This window comes from Haliaeetus albicilla, chromosome 26, assembly GCF_947461875.1.
Source record: "Haliaeetus albicilla chromosome 26, bHalAlb1.1, whole genome shotgun sequence".
NCBI lineage: Eukaryota > Metazoa > Chordata > Aves > Accipitriformes > Accipitridae > Haliaeetus > Haliaeetus albicilla.
In genome coordinates, this window is record NC_091508.1 from 17,747,719 (window position 1) to 17,770,182 (window position 22,464).

The window sequence follows — 22,464 nt, forward strand, 5'->3', positions numbered from 1 at the left end:
TCTTTTCTGGAATATATTGTTCCACTTTGTGAATCCAACAATTGCAGATTAAATGTTTTAATGCCAGCTGTTTATTTTAACCTCTGACTCAGTTAATCTCTTGCAAATTTGGGGCTGTTCAAAGAAAGTTAATAATGGGATGTTAGACAGTTGATTAATTAAAACTAAACATAATCACAGCTATACTTACTATAGAGAAATTAACAGAACCTTTGAAAAATACAGGCAAAAATCTAACCATGACAGTGTTTTAAAGTCAACAAACTTTAAAATCAATATAAAAATCTAAGGAGCAATCCTAACATTGACTTGTATTGACTCAATAATTCTGTTTTGACAAAATATCTGATTTTCAGATTCATTTTACTGTTTGCTTGGAAACAAGAAATATACTCACATGTACACTATACCCAAGCCTTTTGTAATAGCCTATGTGAGACCAGAAAAAATAAGAGGAAGTGGCATGAGAAATCTGAGATGGAAAAGACTGATCTGGTCTCAGTTCTTCAGCTATGTATATATTATATTTTCTAGATTTATTTAAAATTTGCCTTTCACCCTACTAGAGGAAAATCAGCATCCAACTGCCACACTACAGACTCCACTTCCACGTTGCTGTCTTAGAGTAAAAGCTTTAAATTCTCTCACTATAAGCGCAACAGCTGCCTGTGAAAATTGATGTGAACAATAGGTTCTTCTGGAATGAAATCCCGCTTGGTCAGGCAGAAGTAAGTCGAATGTATTGGACTTGTTTATCTCTAATCCAGCCTTTACTGCTCATTTACTTCAAAGGCAAATTCCTGACTTCATCGTATAACAGAAATTCACTGACCCAAGAACAATCTGAACAAATTTAAATCATATTGGTTTCCTCCTTCTTTTCTTCCACCCACCACTCTTCTTAATTATCATGATTAAGACTCACTCACTGCCAAGACTGCTGAAAACCACAGTGAATATTTGAGTTTGTGCTCATATTTCTACAATTGCATTTAACAATAAAAGTAATAGATCTTTCGTTTAAAGGTGAAATTCTTTTTATCACTCATTTGCCTAAGAGCAAGAAAGATCCTACATTGCTGTGACAAATGAAGAACACTATGTTTCCGGAAAAAAAAAAAATCTTTAATAACCTGCATTTTAGGAAGAGTAATTCAATCCGCTAAGATATCCACCACAAGGGATTAAATGATCCAACTTACCAGAAGCATTGCAGAGGTTCCATTTGGCCGGGATAGCTGGATAGACATTTCAGGGAACATCCTATCAATCCGATTGATCACATCGTCAACGTATCTACAACAGAATTAACACACACGCTCTTTGTCACAAACTCGGATTATTACTCCTTTTTAAAAATGCCCACAGGACTTTACTGAATTAATTTCTCTTTGATACCTGCATATTCTTCAAAAATGCATTGAAGCATAATTCAAAGTTATTGATAAGAGGAAACAAACCAAAGCTCTGTGCAAGTTGTTTGGAAAATTAAATACTCTGCCCTTAAAAACATGCACTCAATTTTTAGTCCAAATCTGTCAGCCTTAAACTCCTGCCATCATATTTCTATACTTTTCCCTCAGGAGGTCAAAGGCTACATTGTCAAAATTACTCTTCCAGCATAGGAATTCATAGGATGTCACCTCCTTACTCTCTCTTTGATAAACTAAACAGATAAAGGTTTTATCAAAGTCTTCTGACTGTTCTTAGAGGGGGGTGGTTCTGAATCTTTCCAATTTATTTCATGCACTGCTGACTCTGAAATTGGCTAGTACATTTCAGGAGTTTCTCTAGGGTGATCAAACAGCGAGGTGAAGTAACATCCTTTCTGCTGGGTATAATCCCTCTGCTTATGCAAGCCAAAGTGAGCCAGCATGCAGTTGTCTTGTTTCCCTGGTATCGTATAAGGAGCTGACAGCCATTAACAATGAAAACTGTCTTTCAGAGACCTTGCTTCCCAGGACACATCGCCCCATCCCATGGGCACGTCTCATATCCTTCAGCCATTCCTCTGGACGCATTAAAATGCACAGTATTTGCTTCAGCAGAGTTTACGCAACAGTCTATATCATCTGAGTGCTTATCTGTCCTCCAGTACTAATTTCAGTTCTCCTGAAGTATACGGAAGAAGAGAGGGGCACTGCTGTCTTGCTATCATAGGCATCTACAAACTCTGCAACTTGATCAGATCCATGAATGAATTTATTGATAAAACTGTTTTCATGCTAGCCTACATAAGCGCTCTGAAAAAAAAGATTTTTGGAAAAAAATCTGTTGCCCCAGTTTAGAATAAAAGTAAAACTGAAAAATCTAATTATTTCCCTTTAAACTGCTTAAATAAAGGCAAAAAATGTTGAATTCTTGCTCTTCAAAGTTATTCAGTTCAAATGTTAGTTGCTAAAACCCCTCCCAAAACCAATGAGGTGCTATGCTCCAATTGCTATTTTGCAAGGGATTAAAAATCATCAGAAAAACATAAAATAAAATCAAGAAAGCTACACTCACACAGCTGGTAAAGTCAGCCCACTTTTAAAAGTAACAAAAGAATGGAATTAGTTATGACAATTTTGCATAAAAATCTTAATCCACACTTCTCGTGCAGAAAAAAGTTTTCCCATTCACTTGAATGACTCATTAACAGCTTGCTTGCTGATAAGCAAAGTCAAATCATCCATAAGCGAAGAGCTTCCTTAGCATGGTGAAAGAAGAGACGCATAAGACAGTGCTTCAGGATGAGTAAGCTACACATCGACACTACGCACCTAACTAATTTTAAATATTACTGAATCCCATACTTTTTTTATATAGCATGAGAGTTTATACTGTTTCGTAAATGCAATTACTCCAGGCTCTGCAAACAAATTCAGCTATCGCTTGTGTGTGAATAGAGATGACTGATTGTGAAACAGGCAAGGAGAGATTTTGTGTTTCTTGATTACTATGTGGTTAGGAACGTGTCTTATAGCCTTGCACACTACCATGAAGATTATTGCATAACTTTTCTAATTTTTCAAGCTTTGGGCAATAAGAAGTTAAAACCAAACAAAATATGAAGTTGCATAAAACAAGACAGTGACACAGTCCATATGCATTAAGGAAGGAAAATTCAAGTAATTTTAAATCATATAAACAACAGTTGGACTTGGGCATTTAATCTGCTTAGGTCCTTCTAAGAAATCCCAGCGGACATGTACATTTACCCTTGGAAAATGTTGGAGGCAATCAGTTCTTCAAACCTTTTTTTAGATACAATGACTTTTTAAATGTAAAACTTGTCTTGACCACGTGCCTTAAAACTTGACTCAAACCTAACTGTCACCTTGTACTACCTGAGCAGTATAAGGCAGAACAGGGAATTCACAGGGAGCTTGTGCAGAGTCTTTCCCTTTAAGTGAAATCACACGTACAGCAAAAGAGAAATCTTCTTATTTGTATTAAGCAGCTTCTGAAATAACTTAAAGATGAGTTTCCAAACACTTTGGGCTTAGAAACCTGTTAATTTTGTACCACTCTTCATAGGTCAGTTGACAAAAAAGAGAAAATTAAAACCACTCACTTAAGGAAATACGACGTTTTACTTTGGCAAGGCTCAGCAACCCTCTCACGACCATCCACACAGGTAGCCTTTTCCTTTCTTCTCAGTCAAGAGGATGTCAGAGAAAATCCAAGACCAGTAAGATAAAACAGCATTGATGTACATATCATTGTTTTGCCCCTTTGCCTTTTTCAAGTAGACATCAGGGTTTCCTGAGGATTCATCAGAACAGAAGGATTCTTCAAAGATGCATATATAATTACTAAATTAGCCTGACTACACAGCGGCCTCAAATATAAAATGACAAACAACCTAATCTAAAGCAAAATTCTTCTATAGATGTGCCCTTCAGAAAGGACATCTGGTAAAACATCTTGCGAAAGGGATGGATATGATAAATCAGATGCAGCAAAGTAATGTAAAAGTGTAACTGGTGACGACTTCAGAGAAAACTGAAGAACATATGATAAAGACAAGATAAAGTGCACTCCTGAGGCTGTCTGGAAAGAGGGTCAGAGAAAAAGCTGCTGTCTGGAACTTATTTTGCAGAACTGAAATACATTAATTTAATGCCAAATTAAGCAGAGTTGCAATTTACACACCTCTGTCCAATCGGTTTTAGCTCAAAAATATGATAGTTCTATTTATGTTACAGAACCTCTTACACAGTCTCAGAGCCGCGTAGCACTTAAGGATGGAGAAAAGTCTAATTTTACTCTGCCAATAAGCACTTCTAACTTTTAACATACTACCATATCTCAGTTTTCTCCTACTTACAAAAGATGCTGGTTGGAACAAGCCTTTACAAACCCAGAAGAAATAACACAAAGCAGGGAAAAGCAAATGGAAATAGATGTGCTCAAACATTTGGCATATCTTAATCTTAAGAAAAAAAATTCATGGAATTCTCAGAATTAAATACAAGCTGAAATTATAAGGTAGTAGCTTCTCCTCTTGTCCTAGAACAGGTGTTGTTCCACCTACAAAGAGTTGAATAGCATCTAGGCAGACTCCCTCCCCATAGCTTCTCTATCACACAAAGGATGCTCAATAATGTCTGAAGAGAGCGCAAATGACTGCAAAAGATCATACCCAGTAATCCCCATATTCAATTACAGCATGGTATTTAAACTCTTTATAGGCAGAATTTCTTCTTACTCATTCTTCTAGGCCTCAAAAGACAATACATTAACACCTTATAATTGCAACATCCTAAGTTGGTCCCATTCTATTCAAAAAAGCTTCAAGTAACCTCATCAATACCTGTGTCCTAACTCAGATCCACACGCATCCTAGTCACAAAAGAACAACAGACTTGACCAACAGGACTTCCGATCATTAAATCATATCAAATACTAAAGCAATTTTGCTAATGTAATTTTACTGGTTAGAGGGAGGATTTTTAAAGAAGCTTTAATAGCAGGTTTTTACCAACTTCCCTCTCCCATTTTTTCTTCTTCCTTCTCTCCTTCATGACACAGATTCATGATTTTTAAGGAGGTTTTAAAATTATATTTTTGACAGAAAATCTTTATTTTAAAAAATGGTAATAGTCTCATTCAGGGGTATGCATCTGAATGTGTAACAGAACTAGCCAGTAAAATCAGACCTGACATCAGATGCTCTCCAAAGCTGTCAACACTATAAATCCTTATCTTCGTTTTAATGTAGTAGAATACTTTTTTCTACAAACATGCTATATTAATACTGGGAAAGTCAAAACACAACAACCTACTTCCTGAACATTAGCAAAGACTAAAATTAATTTGAAATGTTACACTCCAAATGAAGTCTTTCTATGAACATGCAGAAAAATCAACACTAGAATAAAGCAACAGAGATATTCTTTGAAAAATCTCTCTGCCATTTTGCCAATAAGCGTATACATAAATCCTTTCGTCCGTATTAGATGAACAATGCCCGGAACAGACAGAAGACACTTTTGAAGTCAGTTAGAAAATACTGTTTATAAGGTACTAATTAGTTATGCAAAATGCTAAACGAGAAGTTTCATACTAAAACATCAGGTTGACAAGGTAGAAATAATTCAGGAACCATCTCTGTAGATAAACGGTCTTGTAACATCTCTTTGATTCACACAAAGGCCCCCCAAAAGACAGTAATATAGAAAAGTAATTCATTATAAATGCCTTTCAATTCCACACTGGACAGATGGCTTAGTTCTCTAATGTGACCTTTTTTTTTTTTTTTACTTTTTTTTTATTTTTACTGGATTAGATCCAGCAATCCAATGTTAGTGTGATGTTTAACAGCTTAGACAAGATTTAAATAGCATTTATCCCACACAGTGTTTAACTTGCATGCTGTTCATTTTTTCCACTCAATACAACAATTTAAAGATTAGAAATATAGGTATTAATAATAATTTTCTGAGGAGGTCTTTTGGAAGAAAGAAAATTTTGCTAAATGATATTAGGGAGACAGAAAAAAAGAGAGGGAAAAACAATTCACATTTGTAATATAAAATAGCATAAACTTTCCTATACACTCAGTAGAAAACACCACATATGAGACGAAGAGAAACTCTATGACTCTGTTGAATCTGGATTCATGATATTCTGGACAGCAATAGGGGAAACTCTCCACACATTCTCTCACTTACTAGCACAGTATTTACTGGCTCCCAGATTTTTTTTATTTGGCTTTCAGTTACTATTTTCAACACAGCTAATTTCTTTTCACATGTCTGATATTTCAGAAGCATGGGCTGGCCCTGCAGACTCTTGCTAGCATATGTAGTGTTTGCTAATGAAGGCATCAGTGCAAAGAGCTTGCCTGCACTCTACTAAGACCTACGAACAGCTATTTTTTGCAGAACTAGACTCAATACATAGCTTAAAGCTTTTAGCAGCCCCGGGATTTTATAAATTAGAGATTTTACAAAGAGACTAAATAGTTTTCAGGTAACCTGATTAGAGAAATACTGTATTTTAAAACATACAACGTAGTCACAGTTCTAGTCTGATTTACTAATCAATGAATTAAAGTTATAATTTGATTCAGCTACCTGCTGAGCAAGTCTCTGCAGGTAGCAAATTCAAGTTGATAGAAGACTTTTCAGAAGCATCAATTAACAATAGTTATTAAAACAGTGACTTCTGCCAGCTTTTGTGAGATGACACTTCCTGCTTGGATAGGCAATGAAGAGTGTGAAAAGAAATTCAACAACTCTCACGCTGAGAAAGCGACTTCAAGTCTCAAGACTAAATTAGACAACTGGCACAATCCATGACATCTGTACATCAATCCTGGAAGTCTCTGCCTCTTTCCCCAAATTCCACACGTTTTGTTGTTTTGGTTTTTTATTGTTAATTCAGGCTCTTGCTCTTTTCTTCTGTAGAACCTCTATAAAAATGCTCATGTTTCCTGGCTCCAGTGCTAAAATGACTTGCTTGTTTTGACCAACTTCTCCTCCAGCTATAAGCTTCCTTGCCAGGCTGTCTTCTCTTATAGTCGTTAACACTGTCCTCTTGTCCTTTCTGAACAAACTGCTTCCACGGTTTCCTCTCTCTTCTCACCCAATTTCCAAGTTTCTGTTGGTGGAAAACTCCAGCCAGGCTCCTCCTGGCTCGTCTTGTTTCCTTCTGTTCCCTACTCATCTGCACACTAATTCGGTGTCTGCTACTCCTTCAATGCCTCCATTCCTGCTGTGCAATCTTTATTCATGATACGTTATAAAGGAAAAACGTTACCTCTTTCATATAACTGACTTCAACTACCATGAGGTAAGTTGAGGGCAGAAGAGGCAAACCTGAGTCTCTCGAGTTATACACGGTCCTTCAGTCTTGGGGCTACAATATATGATCAGCACGAGGGAGTTTCAGCACTGGAGCGTCTTGGTAACATGAATCCACAGGTGTGGGAAGAAGTAGGCCAGAATGTGTGGACTGTATGGAACAAACTTGCTAAGATAACTCGGACAAAGGTCCTAAGGGACAAATCTGCTCCACCTTGCAGAGGAGAAGTGAGACAACATGCATCTGAAAGCACTGAAATATTCAACTCCAAACCTAAAAGAAGGCAGATTTCCATTTATTCTTGCAGGTTAGCTTGTTTTCAACTTTGCTACGGATGTTATTTCGGTCATAGACGTTTTATTATTGAGTGGATGCAGAAGATTAAGTTATGTGCCTAAATAGTCTAGAAGTGTTTACATATAAACACAGGGTGGTCTGCTTCAAAAGCATATGCACATATAGCTGTATCAAACACTTAACCATCTGCACTTCTCACTCACAAAAGGCCAAACCTGGTACAGCACTTAAGGATGCATGTAAAGTCGTTTGGACAGTTCTCTAGAAGCCAAGACAGAGTGTTTAAGGGTTGGATTTACAGAGACATTCAGAAACCTGAGGCTGTGATTCAACAATTTTCAGTCTCCAGCACCAATACTGACAGAAGGCACTGACACATCCCCTCCCGCACGCTGCAGCATACAGCCCCCTCAACTGTCTCAACTGTGCTGTGCTGGAAGAGCTGGATCACACAACTGATCTGTCTTTTAAAAAAAAAAAAAAAAAAAGGCAGAAGAAGAATGTATTAGTTTAAATCTAAAATGGTTTCATGATTCAGCTCCCTGTGTGGCTGCACACATTGTGTGCCAGCAAAATTCCTGCTGGGACCATGCACTGTGGGCCAGGAATGCTGTACACTGGGGTCGTTCTATTACAATAGTAAAATATTGGTTTATGGTAAAATGTGTTACTTACACTGTATTGTTTATACAACAAACACAATTCTGAATTCTTCAGTGCTGCTGTGAGCCTACTGATAAGCAACATGGTGTAAACCTGCAAGGAATGTTCTCAAAGGTATGAGCTGACAGCAATGCTACAAATGCACGCAGGTTCTCATGCTGAATGCTTATGAAATGCAAACCTGCCCCTGAATCAAAGTCTCCAGACATCTGCACATTTACATTAAATATGAACACCTCTTTAATGCACTCTGAAAACACATGTTGTCAGTGCATAGTTTGTTTTTTAAGACAGAGCAAAAAGACATCTGTTTACAATATCGAATTCCAGTGCACCACCTTAAAAAGTGTAACTTGAATAAGGAAAACTTTAAGTTACAAATAGAGACCTTGCAGTCAAATTCCTATAGATATTTTATTACACTGTTGAAATAGTCTTCTTTGTACTTATGTGGAATGTTCTTCAAAATGCCTTTAATTCACAGCAGTAATCAAGAGAGGAATATGGATATTAGAATGTGTGAAAGCTGGTTAACAAAACAAGCATGCATCTACTTTACAGTCATCACCAGGATCTTGCCTGAGCCTGTTACTAGTCTGTGCTTTATGGAAAACATTAACTCCTTTATACATACCTCGAGAGGAAAAACAGCCCTCCCTATCTATGCAGCATCAGTAGTAATAGAATTTCAGAAGCAATACTTCACAGCACATATATATTGTTTATATTTCCACTTCTTCATGAAACTAGATGGTGCTCCACAGCCTAACAATAAATGCTAACAACAGTAATTTTCAGGGGCCTGGATGAGAATCAGATTATTACATCAGTGTTTATCTACAAAGATGGTCCTTGAATTACTCCTAACTTGTCAAGCAATTTGTGCCCCACCTGTTAGCCTAAATTTGCACATGCACATGCATGCTTCCATACAGTAAAGCTGTGCCAAAAGTCCTCAGGAGAAACTCAAGCCAAGAGATCCAGCCAGCCTTTAAAAAAAAAAAAAACCACCACCAAACCCAAACCAAACCAACAATCAACAAAAACCCAAACACCGGTTTGCACAAACTACACAGTTGTCCCCCACCCTCTCCACTACTGGTGGTTCAGCAGAGTTCACCTGAGGTTGCTTGGGTCTGCACTGTAAGGTGAAACCATCTCTCCTGCACTCACTAGTCAATCACACAGCAATGGAGAGAGGATTCAACTGTGACATGCTGATGTTCAGTAAACACCAGACAGGGCTTTGCCAAAGGCCTCAAAATAACGCATCAAGTTCAGTTCTGCCTCCAGAAAAGACAATGGGCTGGGCTGGTTTTCAGCCCACCTGCCCAGCCAAATTCCCAAACAAACTAAATGGAGCTCCCTGCAGATGGGAAAGGTCCCATTGTGTGGACTGACCACTTGATGGGATCCCGATACTGCACATCACTCGCTCCACAGTGTCATTCCCAAATGCAGCCTTCTAAAGCTAGAATTCAGTATTTTATAACACGTTATTTTCAGCTCTGCTACTGAAGAATTAATTCAATAGCAAAGTCTTCTCACTTTCTTTCTTTGTGCTTTATTTCTCCCTCAACAGAGCAGAAATTACAGTACTTACCTCCTTTTATAAAAAGCAACAGATGATGCATGATACCTATTATGTATTCTATACCTATCAAAAGCAGCGAGATTTTACCTTTGGGTGGAGAGATTGATGAATAGGAAACATAGTATGTTGTGCACAGTTAGACCTTTTTATACACTATGCTTGACCATATGGCAAGCACTGCTGGAAGGAAGAGATCTTAGTGATCATTTATGTTAGGCACATCAAGTCCCAGAACTTAATGAAGGCAACACAAATTCCAGAGGATGGGAGGAAGGCAGGATTAAGGATATAACCCTCTGGAGAATGGCTGACATAGCAGAACAGGAGAGCAGAGCAAACTATTTCATAAGACAGGTTTTGTTTGTACCAGTTAAGTTACCAAAGCCCTGACATTTTCTGCTTTTAAATAAGTGTCCCCTACTTAAATCACACTCTGATGATTTGCAGGCAGTATCATGTGGTTTTAAAATATTCGCTAAATTTTCAACGGCTCAGTACTCTGAAAACCTCTCTTGCTGGAATTTCTCATCCTTCCATATGTTTAACTTCAGCTAAAAACACAATAGATTATTGTCTCTGCCATGCCTGCATTTAATGCAGGCACCAGCATGCGTATCAGAGCTTAAGCCTTCATTATTTAATGCATGTAGGGTGCGTTGTGTTGTACAGTTATTGACTATCGTATCTAATGTTTCACGACCTGTTAGAAGCTACTGGGATGAAGATACTCAACTTTTATGCAAAATGGTTTAATTCCTACAGATACAAGCTAAGATATAGTGCTACCTATTACCTTAAGAATCTGTACCAGACTCTTGCTGTATTTTGCAAGTAGATCTCTAAAGTTTGTAACCATGCAAACACCTAAGCATACTTAGGTAATGACAGAAGTGCCTGAAGGAGCAAATTAGGCAACAGAAAGAGCACAACCAAAAAAACCTTCATCATAGCCATGAAGGCATTAAAAATATAGCTTCTGTCATTTCATTCAAGTCCTCACAGTGATGTATTATTATATTTCTAATTTCTTCCTTTAGAATTATGTTATTCTTATAGAACAAGATGTTGGAATACACAGACTCAAATTTTAGGCCTTGCCGATAGACTTCAAGCCCCCACTCAAGAAGAGCATCCACTTCAACATCTAGTGCTTTATTAAAATGATAAACTATGGTAAAAAGAGACAAGTCTTAATAGCACCAGTTCTAAGGGTACTTAGGATACTTGATATCAGCCTTTAAGGACACTTCAGATCAATTTGTTCTTCTGTAATTAAGAGGGAAGTAAGGGTGAAGAAAAATGAGAAAAGATGAGATATTGTAACAAATGATTGCTTGTACAGCCCAGTGCAATTTATTATACAAACTTTTACCAAATACCCATTTCAACTTTTGTGATCACCTACTTTAAGTCTTCTTGAGGGAATTACATAATTAGTCCTGATTTCTTCTCTTCAGGATTATGCTCTGACCAAGTATTTCGATCTGCCTGTGATACTACAGAGATAAAAGATCTATCTTAAAACTCAAAGGTTTATCAAAGACTCCTTCAAGGTCATCTTTACACTCCCATACAAAAAACTGCACATAACAAGTACAATTAGGCATTTATAAACTTAAGACTCTCCCAGTACAAAGAGTTTGGAGAGAGAAGCCCTTCAAAATATTATTTTCTAAAAAATACACTTTCACCACTTCTTCCTGCAACATGACAAGCTGTTCCTTACATTGGGATTTTTTATAGGGCTCATGGAAATTAATTACATGGCTTCCACTGAAAGTCAGTGTGGGGGAGGAGGGCTAATTCCCTTAAGCAAATTCTCTGAAAAAAATTTTCTCTTTAAACAACAGAGCTGGTTAAAAGAAAAGGCTTATCATGGCAGTTACTCTTGGGCTTGCCAAACTCAGTCCAGACACCTCAGCAGTGACTGCAGAAATTCACTGCACCTTTTTGGCCATTTTCCCACTCCTGTAATCAGGTTCCCCCTCATTTGATGTTACTTCCCCTTGCACACAAGAATCAGTGTGCAACCACAGCAGAGATCAGACAGGTTTTATGTTCACTGTGGCTTTTTAAACACTGGAGTTTCTGCTGTGCCTGTGTTCCTCCACTGCATGGGACAGGCAGAGCAGAGTTTAAAGCCAAAGTAGTACTATGGTAAGCAAATACAGTTCTGTTTGTAAGTATATTCTTGTACCTGCATCAATTTACATTACCTGCAGAGCTTCCCTAAAAAATAAAACACAAACCAGCTTTTATGACAAATATATCTAAAGTAGAATAACCCTTTTAGAACTACTGTGTCTAGTGCTACCAGGGAGAAATGTTCAGCCTATTAAAAAATAATACAATTCTGTTTATGTAAGTATACTAACAGAGAAAACTGCTTAAGTGGAAAACAAGAATTTGAGATCTCCTTAGGTAAATACAAACATGATTATTAACACTGCCTAGCTGTTTTCCTAGATACGTTTCCCTAATTCTGAGCATCCACTTCATGAATATCGAGCTCAAAACTTGTAAAAAGCAAGTTGCTTTAAGAAATGTCAAGTTGATTACCCAAAGAAATTACAAATTGTCAGATAATTTCTAATAATAAATAGGTACAAATTTACAGATTAAAAAAAGTCTCTACGTGTTCACAGTCCTTAATTAAAAAAAAAAGAAAAGAAAAGAAAAGAAAGAAAGACTGCCTGCTGTAATGTGAATGAGTGGCGTGAAATAATCCACCACCGGATGAGACTGTACATGGTCACAAGCGAGAACTTGGACTCTGCCAGACGGCATCTCAAAAGGTCTGCTACAGAAGGGACAATAAAAGATTTCTCATAGACTCTGAAGACAATACCAGCCTGATCAACCTGTTCTAATCTGCAGCCAAAGTGTCTCGCCTGTCTGTCAATGACAGTGTCTCTCAGCAGGGAGTGGTTTATTATTCTAATAAGATGCTCCAATAAAGAGAGGGTCAGCTATGAATCACTACCATGAGAAGATTTAATTAGATTTTTACATTGACTAAAGACATTCCCTGCACACAGAAAAAAATTTAAATATGGACGTAAATGATAGTGTATTTTAAGGCAAGGTTACTTTTGGGTTTTTTGTTTTAAACTTCCTGTTTATATTTTTCCTTTTCTTGAGATAGCTGTTTACATTATACAGTTACACTGTCCAAGCTTAAAGGTTTCTTGTGAAAAAGAGTTCAGTAATTTTTTTGATTGAAAACTGTCTAGGCAAATCTTCTGAAGTATTCCACCCAACAGAGCTCTCTATATTTTCCTAGGAAAATGTCTGACGATAGCATAAACAAAAACCCATACCCAATTTAAAAAAATCAAAATCTCTGCTTCATCACAGAGTAAAAGCTACAGAATAGCTCGTTATCAAACACACGTACAACATATACCAATGTATTACTGTAGTACAGTGTTTTAATTAAAAATACACTGTATAAAGAAGGGAATGGGACTCAGCTGCATTAATACATACAGCTGCAAACTATCTGTGTTAACACACAGAACCTTCATTAAGAGTAACCTTATATCAAAGATTTTTCTAAAAACAACCAGAGGAAAGTCGAAGTCAACCATGAGGGCCAGGGCTATTACAGCTATTTCGATTAGGAAACCATTATCTCAAATTCATGCTGCTACCAGGATAGAGGTTCACCTAGTAACATGACAGCAAATTATATGATTAATGAGCTAACACGTAGCTCCTGAGAGTCAACCAGTTGAAGCTGATGCCCCACAGAAACAGATAAAATATTACCAAATGGTATCTATCACCTCAAAAGATTGTCCTGCAGTTGTATTTCCAAACATCAGTGAATTTGCACGTTTCAACGGAGCTCTCCATTCATGCTCACTTTGCATTCACTACCCACTGCATTGACACGCACTTCTGTATTTGACTTTTGTTTAATCATTTAATTATTCTTCACTTTTTGCCTAATTGCAATCATCAAGTTTTCTGTAATTCAAAACACAAAATACACTTGCACTGATCTAATGTCAGACCCATTCTAAATAGCACTTCACAGGTATTTTTAAAAGGGAGACAAAAATACTAGCCATTGATTGTATTGTATTCGGCAAAAGACACAATGAGACAAACATTGCACAACATCTCTGAAAAGGAAGCATGAAGACAGGAAAGCAGAAAAAGAAAGCTTGACTGAAAACAAATCAAACACAGTTATAGTTACATCCTCAGCTGCACTACTGAGAGGTTCACTGCTTTGACTTTCTGCAACCCATCCCATTATACTGAAAAAAGACTTCTTCGTAAGCTGCAACTAGTGAGAAGTCAGCAACAGCAAAAGACAGAAAATATGAGCAAAACCAAAGGGCTCATTTTACTCTTTTCAAGGGCTTAAAAAAAACCCCAAACCCTAAAACATTAGCTTAAATACATGTGTGTACATACATTTCCCAGTATCACAGGGCAGTCAAGGAGCACTTTCCATCCTCGCATGCCACACTGCATCAGTGCTAACTGACACGTCTGGAGAGGCTCTATGCTCAGATCAGAGATGAACTTTTCTCAGCATAGCCTATCATCCACACTCAGGACATGGAAATGAACTACTTATTTAGGATCCGAAAGCAAAGGGAGTCAACTATTTGCACAGACCTTATGTGAGAAAGAAAAGCTCTTTTTGAAATTCTCTGAAATAACCAACCAGAACAAGTTAACAGATAAGCAAATATTTGAAACAACCTGAAAACTAAGGACCCTCCAACTACCAGATACTCTATGTAGCTTGTTTACACCAGCATTTTAAGATGTGTGGAGAAGAACCTTCAGCAGAAGGTATTAAAGACATTTGCAAAATGCAGATCTTTAAGATCCAGTATATACTGACACTAACAAAGCAATAAATAGCAAAAGCAAACAGTAGTTCACTTGCATAAGAGCTTGCTAGTGGAGGATGATGCCTAAGACACAACAAAAATTAAGTGGCTTAAATACATACAAGCCTAGAAACAGATGATTCAACCATGGTACTGCAGACAGATGCAAAAGTACAGAGCAGGAGAGAAAGGGGGATATTACAACACTTAGGCTTCAGTATCAGAATTCCTATCCCCATTGACAACTTAATAAAAAACAGAGGGAAGACAGCAATTGTGGAACAACAAAAAGAAATTAGTAGCAGCAGATAGTATTTTAGCTGTACTAGCAAAAATTATAATTGATTTTCTGTCTGTGGTGTTAAAGTTGCTATCTTTGCACTGAAAATAAATTTTCAATTTAAAAGCATAATCACATGTTAAGATAGTTCTACCTGGCATTTTCTGCCAACAAACCCATTTCACAAGTGGCATACAAGAGCCACCATTGCTCTGTCAAGAAATTCGTTTCACTTCCTTAGAAATATCTAAGATTAGATAGGATTAGATTTGCTTATCTATTATGCTGTAAAATCACGATGTTGAAGAAGTAACCTTTTGTCTAAATGAAGAGCAACTTTCAAAGTAGAATGAATCATGGAAGAATCAACATGTAAACTGCTTTTAAGCCAAATTTTAGATTTAAAAAAAAAATCATACAAATATTATTTTAAATCCCAAGCACTCCTCCTTGTAGCACTTCTTTTAGTTAACTCATCTGCTTTTCGTTGTGTTTTTTTTTTTTAAACAGGCTACTATAATCTACATTACTAGATAATGCAGTTTCTCGAAAAATACCTGCTTTTTCCCTCCACCAGCCACCCTCCCTCGAACCCTCCTTAGAACAGGGTTATTTTTAAGATGTGGGTTTTCAGCAGACCTGTTTAAACAAGAACAGCACTAAGTGGACCTCTAGAAGCAGGTGAATTGCTTTGATAATAGCTACAAGTGTAGTCTTCCATCCCCGGAGGTTTTCAGGATTCAGCTACGCAACATCACAGCTAATCTGATCTAGTTGTGACAAGAGACCATCTTTGAATGGGAGGCTGGACTAGATGGGCTCCTGAGGTCCCTTCCAACTCAATCTCCAACTAGAAATCAAAGAGGATTCAGAGTTGAGAGCCTGGAGCACCCACTACCACAGCAGACTTCTCCATTACTGTCTACTTGACTAGAAAATACAAAAAGCTGCAGCAGGCGGAGGGTTAGTAGAGGTGGTACCTGAAGAATAAACACAGAGTAGAACAGCTGGAGTAATTACAACTACAGAGTCTATTCAGTATGCTCAGTGGACTGATCACACTTCAGCAACAGAAATGCCAAACCAATGATTATCAACCAGGAACTATTTCCTAAACTTTAAAATTTATGTGTTACTTGCTAACAATACACCTCAGCAACATGTGGCTAATCAGCCTAACACCCTCTTTACTTAACTTAAATTTAAAATTGAACCATAAAAAAAAAGTTTAAAAGCAATAAATGTTTAAACTTACATATTATTTATAATAAAGCTAAAGTATTGTTAAGATTCAACTATGATTCTTCAAACTATGAGTATGCCATGTAGTTGATTAGCCCCAAATTTAGATCCAAGTTTGATTTGTCATTCAGTCCTTCACAAAAGGCTTTTATAAGACCTGTCTACAAGGCGCATACAAATTTGTCATGAGCAAAAGCATCATCCTTGCTGAGCAACTGTCAAAATGCAAAAGCCAAAATGAAAGAACGTTTTGCATGTAAAATAGGAAAGTAGAAAAGCCTGGGTTTTGGCTTGAGGGGAACTCAGTTTTATAGTGCTGTTTTGGACACAGGTATTAAATTCTGACTTAAAATACATCAAAACAGTGGGGTATTTTTTGCCACTTCTAGAGCACATTTGATTTTAACACCAAACACTGAATGCAACAATCAGCAAAAGAGCTCAACAATTTAGAGATTCAAGAAGTCTAGGGAGCTTGACACAGACTGACAGGCTCCAGCCAAGCTTGCTGTGTAATTATTTCATGTGTCTGCACTTTGTCTTCCATCACTGAAATGAACACCTAAAGGCAAGAACACAAAGGATACAGAATAATAGATCACCATTCATTTATCAGAATGAACGCTGACAGTGGATAGTTAGAGCTTCCTATTAGGTCTTGCAAGTAGGAATTATATGGTCATTCATTCTTCACAACGTGTCACTTCTGGACTTTGAATTTTGTAAAAAATTAACTGGTCTTGAACAACTGACAATAAAAGACAAAAATCCAGACTCTTCCCCTGGATGAAAGCATCTGCTTATAGTTAATACATTCTCTTATCCCAGCTTTGTACAAATATTACTCGAGTCACTCTCAGCACTCCTGCACAGTTCCCAGATGATACAATTCACGTAGTTCATGTGGGGAAACCGAGACATAGAGTAACTCAACAAAACAGTAATTTGCTCTGCAATAACTTATTCAGGAATCTCTGTATCTTTAAGTGCTTTCAAACATTCATGGTACAGAATGAAAAGGCTGAACACTCTTCCACAATCATATTTTGTGAGGGACACAAACAAAGTATTATAGGCAACAGTGGAGCACAATGATCATACACAGAACGTAATCTTTATTTCATTTCATTCAAGGTGTCCAGGTAAACTCAGCAAAGGTTAAATAAGCAATTAACTACCTTATCATGATTTCTGTGCCAAACTCTTACTGTCTTTCCCAACACAGAATTTGTAAGAACAATCCTGAGCAACACAACAGAAAAATTTAATTCCAATGCAAAAATTGCTGCATGGAGATGCTTTTGGTTGCTAAAATTAGAGGACTTACTACAAGATTCCCCTGGCCATGACTCACAGACAATAGAGACTGTATGCAGCCACAGAAAAAAGTCAAAACCAAGTCCGCCAATGTTAACACGGTCTTCCCTGTCCACAGTGTTTTATGCCCTTTGCTACCCATGCAAAGGTAAGAATCAGGAAATACTAATAATGAGGCAAATGTATCTATGTCCAATTAGAAATGTGCATTACACTATTAATACACTTGTTTTCAAAATGACATACACATACTACTGAGTAACATTACTGAAATTAACAAAGACAGTGTTAGTCTTTATTAGGTAAAACCTACACAGCAAAGAAGTGCCTTGCAAAATTAAACCATCAGAAATGAAAATAACAGTAGAGCAGCACCTATAAAGGAATGAAAACCAAGTCACTTCACCCAGTGAAACTTCTAATGGCTACATTTTATTTATTTTTTCCACTGGCAGTTGGGAAAATGGGACTAGCAAAATAATTGTAACAAAATACTTGAAATCATTATCAATGAAGATAATGTTTAGAGGAAAACTCTATGAAGTCATCAGCTGGAATTTGCTACCCAAGCTTTTTTCATTTAACCCATCCACAGGGTACCTCGTGAACACATGAATACCCAGAGAATGCCCTAAAGTGAAATTAAAAAGTAATAACAGTTATTTTTAACACCAAGTAAAGAAAGCAGAGCAAAGCAATTCTCCTACTCTGTATCCTTCTAGTTAGAAAGGGCATTTAGCTGTCTTTCTCAAACTCAAATGTCCAGTCGGTTGATGGGTGCTGAATACAGCTGCTCGAGGCAGCACTGCAGCGTGGCCAGCCCACCATCCACGTGGTCCTCAAGGAAGGGAACAGCCCCTTTAGTCCCCAGGTAAATCCCCATCTGCAGTTCATTACTTCGGAAAACTTTCCCCTTCTGTAGAATTACTGTCAAAACTACATGGGACTTTAATTGACTTTATTTTCAGGTACGACTTACATGTCAAAGTTTTTTACTGTGATACACCTAGAGCTTCCTTCTCCTTAACAGTACAGGTTTCACATTTGAAAGTACTTTTATCCCCCCTCGCAGTATAGCTTTTTAGTTTTCCTCACAAATAGCTAACAGTTACTGGGAATCATGTAGAGGTACAGAAATAAAGCCATTAACAAATAAGTTCACGATACGTTCATATCGCATCACATTATACAAGATGATTATGCAATAACGCTGTTCTTGCTAAGCCACCAAAATATAAAGACCTTCCCCTTCCACCTTATTATGGCTCTTCTCTTTCTGTTCAGCATCTTTGACAAGGGAATACACAACCAATGCAGATGGAAACACTTGCTGTAATGCGTTCCTGAATTTGGCAAGCGGCAGTTTTAATTTATTCTTTTTAGATAGATTGTCTGCTGCAGTAAAACAGCCTCTAATCCCCCTCCCCCAAACAGTAAAGCAAAAAAAAAAAAGGGGGGGGGGGGCTAAAGCAATCATATGATAAAATCACAGCTTTAGCAAAAGCTTTGATATCATTATTAAGTTCATACAAATTTCCTCTCTTATCTAGCTTGTTCTTCACTGTCTAATTAGTCCAACCACTGGTAGTTTGTATTCCTTTTTTTTCTTTTTTTTTTTTTGACACAGAAACAAGCAGTTAAACTAGTATTTGCAGTCTTTAATTACACATTAAAATCTTCATCCTTAATTTTCTTTTTTTACTGAAAGTACAAGGATTCCCTACAGTGCAGTATTAGTGTTCTGCTGTAAATGCTGCAAGGGCATCTTCTAATGGTTGGGACTGTGGAACAACTTTTAATTAATTGCCACCTTTTAATGGCACAGTTCTCACACAAACATTACCTTTAAGGCAAACATACATCAAAGAGTCAGAAATTTGCTCTTTTACAACACAGCTTCAATCCTCAGTAACACTAACATTCAGTAGGGGCTACACTCTGCTCCAGATCTGTGCATATGCTGGAAAATGAACTTGTACATCAAGGCCAGTACATGGCACAAAGTTTCCAAAAAGATGCAGCTTTTTCATTTCCCAACCATGGAGTGTTCCAGCTGATCTTCAGCAAAGTAGATGGGAATTATTTCAAACCACTGTGCTCAGTCACACAGTGCTGCACATCACACTCGGAGCAATCCTGTTTGCAGGATTAGTTTGGGCAATATGACACCAAAATATCAACAGCAATCAGCCCCAGGCCTCTTCTGGCTAATGTCTTCAAGACAGACGTGTTCATGGAGGTGTTCACTACAAGGACATTTGAGCTAAGGCTATCAGTCCATAACAGCTCACAACACGCTAGTAAGTGAAGCTCTATACACTGTAAAGAAATTAGAAATCTTAATTACACGCACTCTCTTTCCATAGTGGTTGGTTAGAATATTTGTTGAAAAGTGAATAAATAAAACAGATTTTACTTCTATGTTAAAATACACTGTAAAGTTTAACAACACAACTAATGCACATTTCAGTAATTTATTTGGGATAAAGCAGCATCCAAGATCCTTGTCTCTTATAATTGTATGGATAGAAATTATTATCCTGTTAATGAATATCATAAGGAACATTTGGGTTTAGTCAAAATCTTTCCTTTGGACAATCTGTGTTGATCAATGCCTGCTGTTTTTTTGTAATTACTTTGTAAGAAAATATGCAGCTGTATAGCACTTAATGGAATGAAATGAAATTCAGCATATAAATACAGCCCCCCCCCCCAAAAAAAGCATTGATCTGGCATAACAAAACAAAGAAGATTATTACAGAACCCTCTGCTGTCAGATACATCAACATATTAGGAGATTAGATCAAGATTAAAATTTTTAAAATAATCATATTTCTAAAGATGCATAGAACAGCAAAGGTGTTGACTCAGTACTGACTTACCAAGCATCACCAGACTCAAGAATGGCAGCTGTTACAAAAAAACAAAAAAACTTCCACACAAAGCCATGTTGTACCAGACCTTTGGCAACACTCAGTGAGCTTCCACAGAAGTTACTCTGTGACCCACCTACTACAGACTACTGCAGGAAGGCGCAGAGCGCAAAGCAGGGAAGTACCTCCTCACCCCACCACTCCTTGCATCACACATACTGGGACCAAATCTGCTAAAAACCACAGCAGTTTATTACGGAACTGCTCCCTCTTACCAGTGTAACGGTCTAGTTTGGATCCTGCTCAACTCCAAGTCATACAGCTCTATCTGGGGCTCCAACACTTCTACTGATTGGACATAAATGTGAAAATCCAGATAATATTAACACTGTAAGAGGGTTTCTCCTATAGCCCAAATGCTGGCTTAATACTGTTGGAGTGATCAAGTTTACAGTGTAAAAGACAACTGGATTTATATTGTATTACAATATGCCATACAAAAATTTAGAAGTCAGAGATGCAGAAGTGGGCTACGGGTCCCAGCAGCTATCTGTTGTAGGACTGAGTGCTATGGTACATTTTTACCATCTACAAACTTTAAAAGCAGATCACATTTTTTCCCTCAGATTTCAGATTCTCATTAAATCTGTGTTGGTCCACTATTCAAAACTGTCGCTAACTAAAAAAACAACATATATCCTTAATAAAGCACAGAAAAGGACAATCAACTGAGCTCAAGAGCCCCACAAACTAAACAGGGAAAGAAGGGGGGGGGGAGAAAAATGATCATCTGCCTGCCTTCTGTATCTTTGGTATCTAACCAGGTTACAAACCACATGTATGGTTCCAAAGTTAACATGATAGATAACCCAACTGAACAGCAGTGAAGACAAAGCAGAGACATAAAACACATTAACAGCACTTTGTTTTAAAATTTACCTCTTACACTGAAATCAAAAGTTCAGCTGGATTACACCCTTCTCTCTTTTTTGGAACAGAGCTTGGTAAAGTATCTTTGGCTACAAATAGTAAGATGACTAATCAGTGTTGTATCCCCAGTAAGTTATTGTATTTGATCTCGTTGGAGTTGTCTAATAAAGCCCCTCATGAATGAAAACAGTACTTTGGATTTTTTCTTTCCAGTTAAATTACATTGAGTGCTAAACAGTGAATACCACGTAACTAAAGAGATAGACTGCTATTACATTTAATAGCAGACTGCTTTTCTTCCCCTCAGCATTTAAACAAAACACACAGAAAGAAATAGGATAAAGCAATAGCAGGCCCATCACTGCTCTATGCCTGAGAACAGCCAGCCACCGAGCTCTACGAACCACTCATCACTGCTGTTGACATTGGCCATTAGGAAAAAAAAAATTTCTCTTTAAAAGCTTAGAATCATATTTCATCCAAATGACGAGGACTAGTGAATTCACTTGTGTTACATCCGAAAACCAGAAAGAACAACATGACACCCACATGCACAGCTGTTCTCTTAATAAAACTCAGTTCAAGCAAGTTTAATGATGTGCTATCACCTAGGAATTTTCCCTCATAATTTGTAACACAATATGGGTTCAATCATGGCAGATGCTTCCCCAGCTTTGGGATCTGAGTGTCCCGGCTACTGAATCTGAAAAGAACCAGATCAGCTCCAAGCCACCTCTTAAATGTTGCCATTGAGTTTAAGGGTAACCTAAATCAGAATTTCTAATACTGTGGTGGCAACGTACTTCATAGTAATCCAGACAACCAGATTTCTTAGCTTTCAGTGGTTGGGAAAACAGTGTTGAGAAGAAAATGAAGTAGTTAGGATTATATAACTATGACTCTTCCTCCCATGCCCTAGGATACAACTTTAATACTTACTGTATTTAAGGAACCTAGAAGTACCCAAGGGTCTCACTAAAACTAGAATGAAAGGTGTACTCTAACAGGGTCCAGTCTCATTTCTGTAAAACAACTGGTCTAAAAGCAACTGTTGTCATCTCTGCTCAGTAGGCAGAAGGGAAACCTGAAGAAAAATCCAAAACAAACCAAAACATGGCT

At 37.4% G+C, this 22,464-nt stretch overlaps 1 protein-coding gene across 1 annotated transcript in view; it reads right to left on the minus strand.

The window, feature by feature from the left end:
- The window catches only part of MED27 (mediator complex subunit 27), a 96,015-nt gene that overhangs the window by 28,245 nt on the left and 45,306 nt on the right, over nt 1-22,464 (minus strand). Inside the window, exon 4 of the mRNA XM_069770763.1 lies at nt 1,203-1,296. Within this exon, the coding sequence (XP_069626864.1) occupies nt 1,203-1,296 (94 nt within the window). The remainder of the gene's footprint in view (nt 1-1,202; nt 1,297-22,464) is intronic.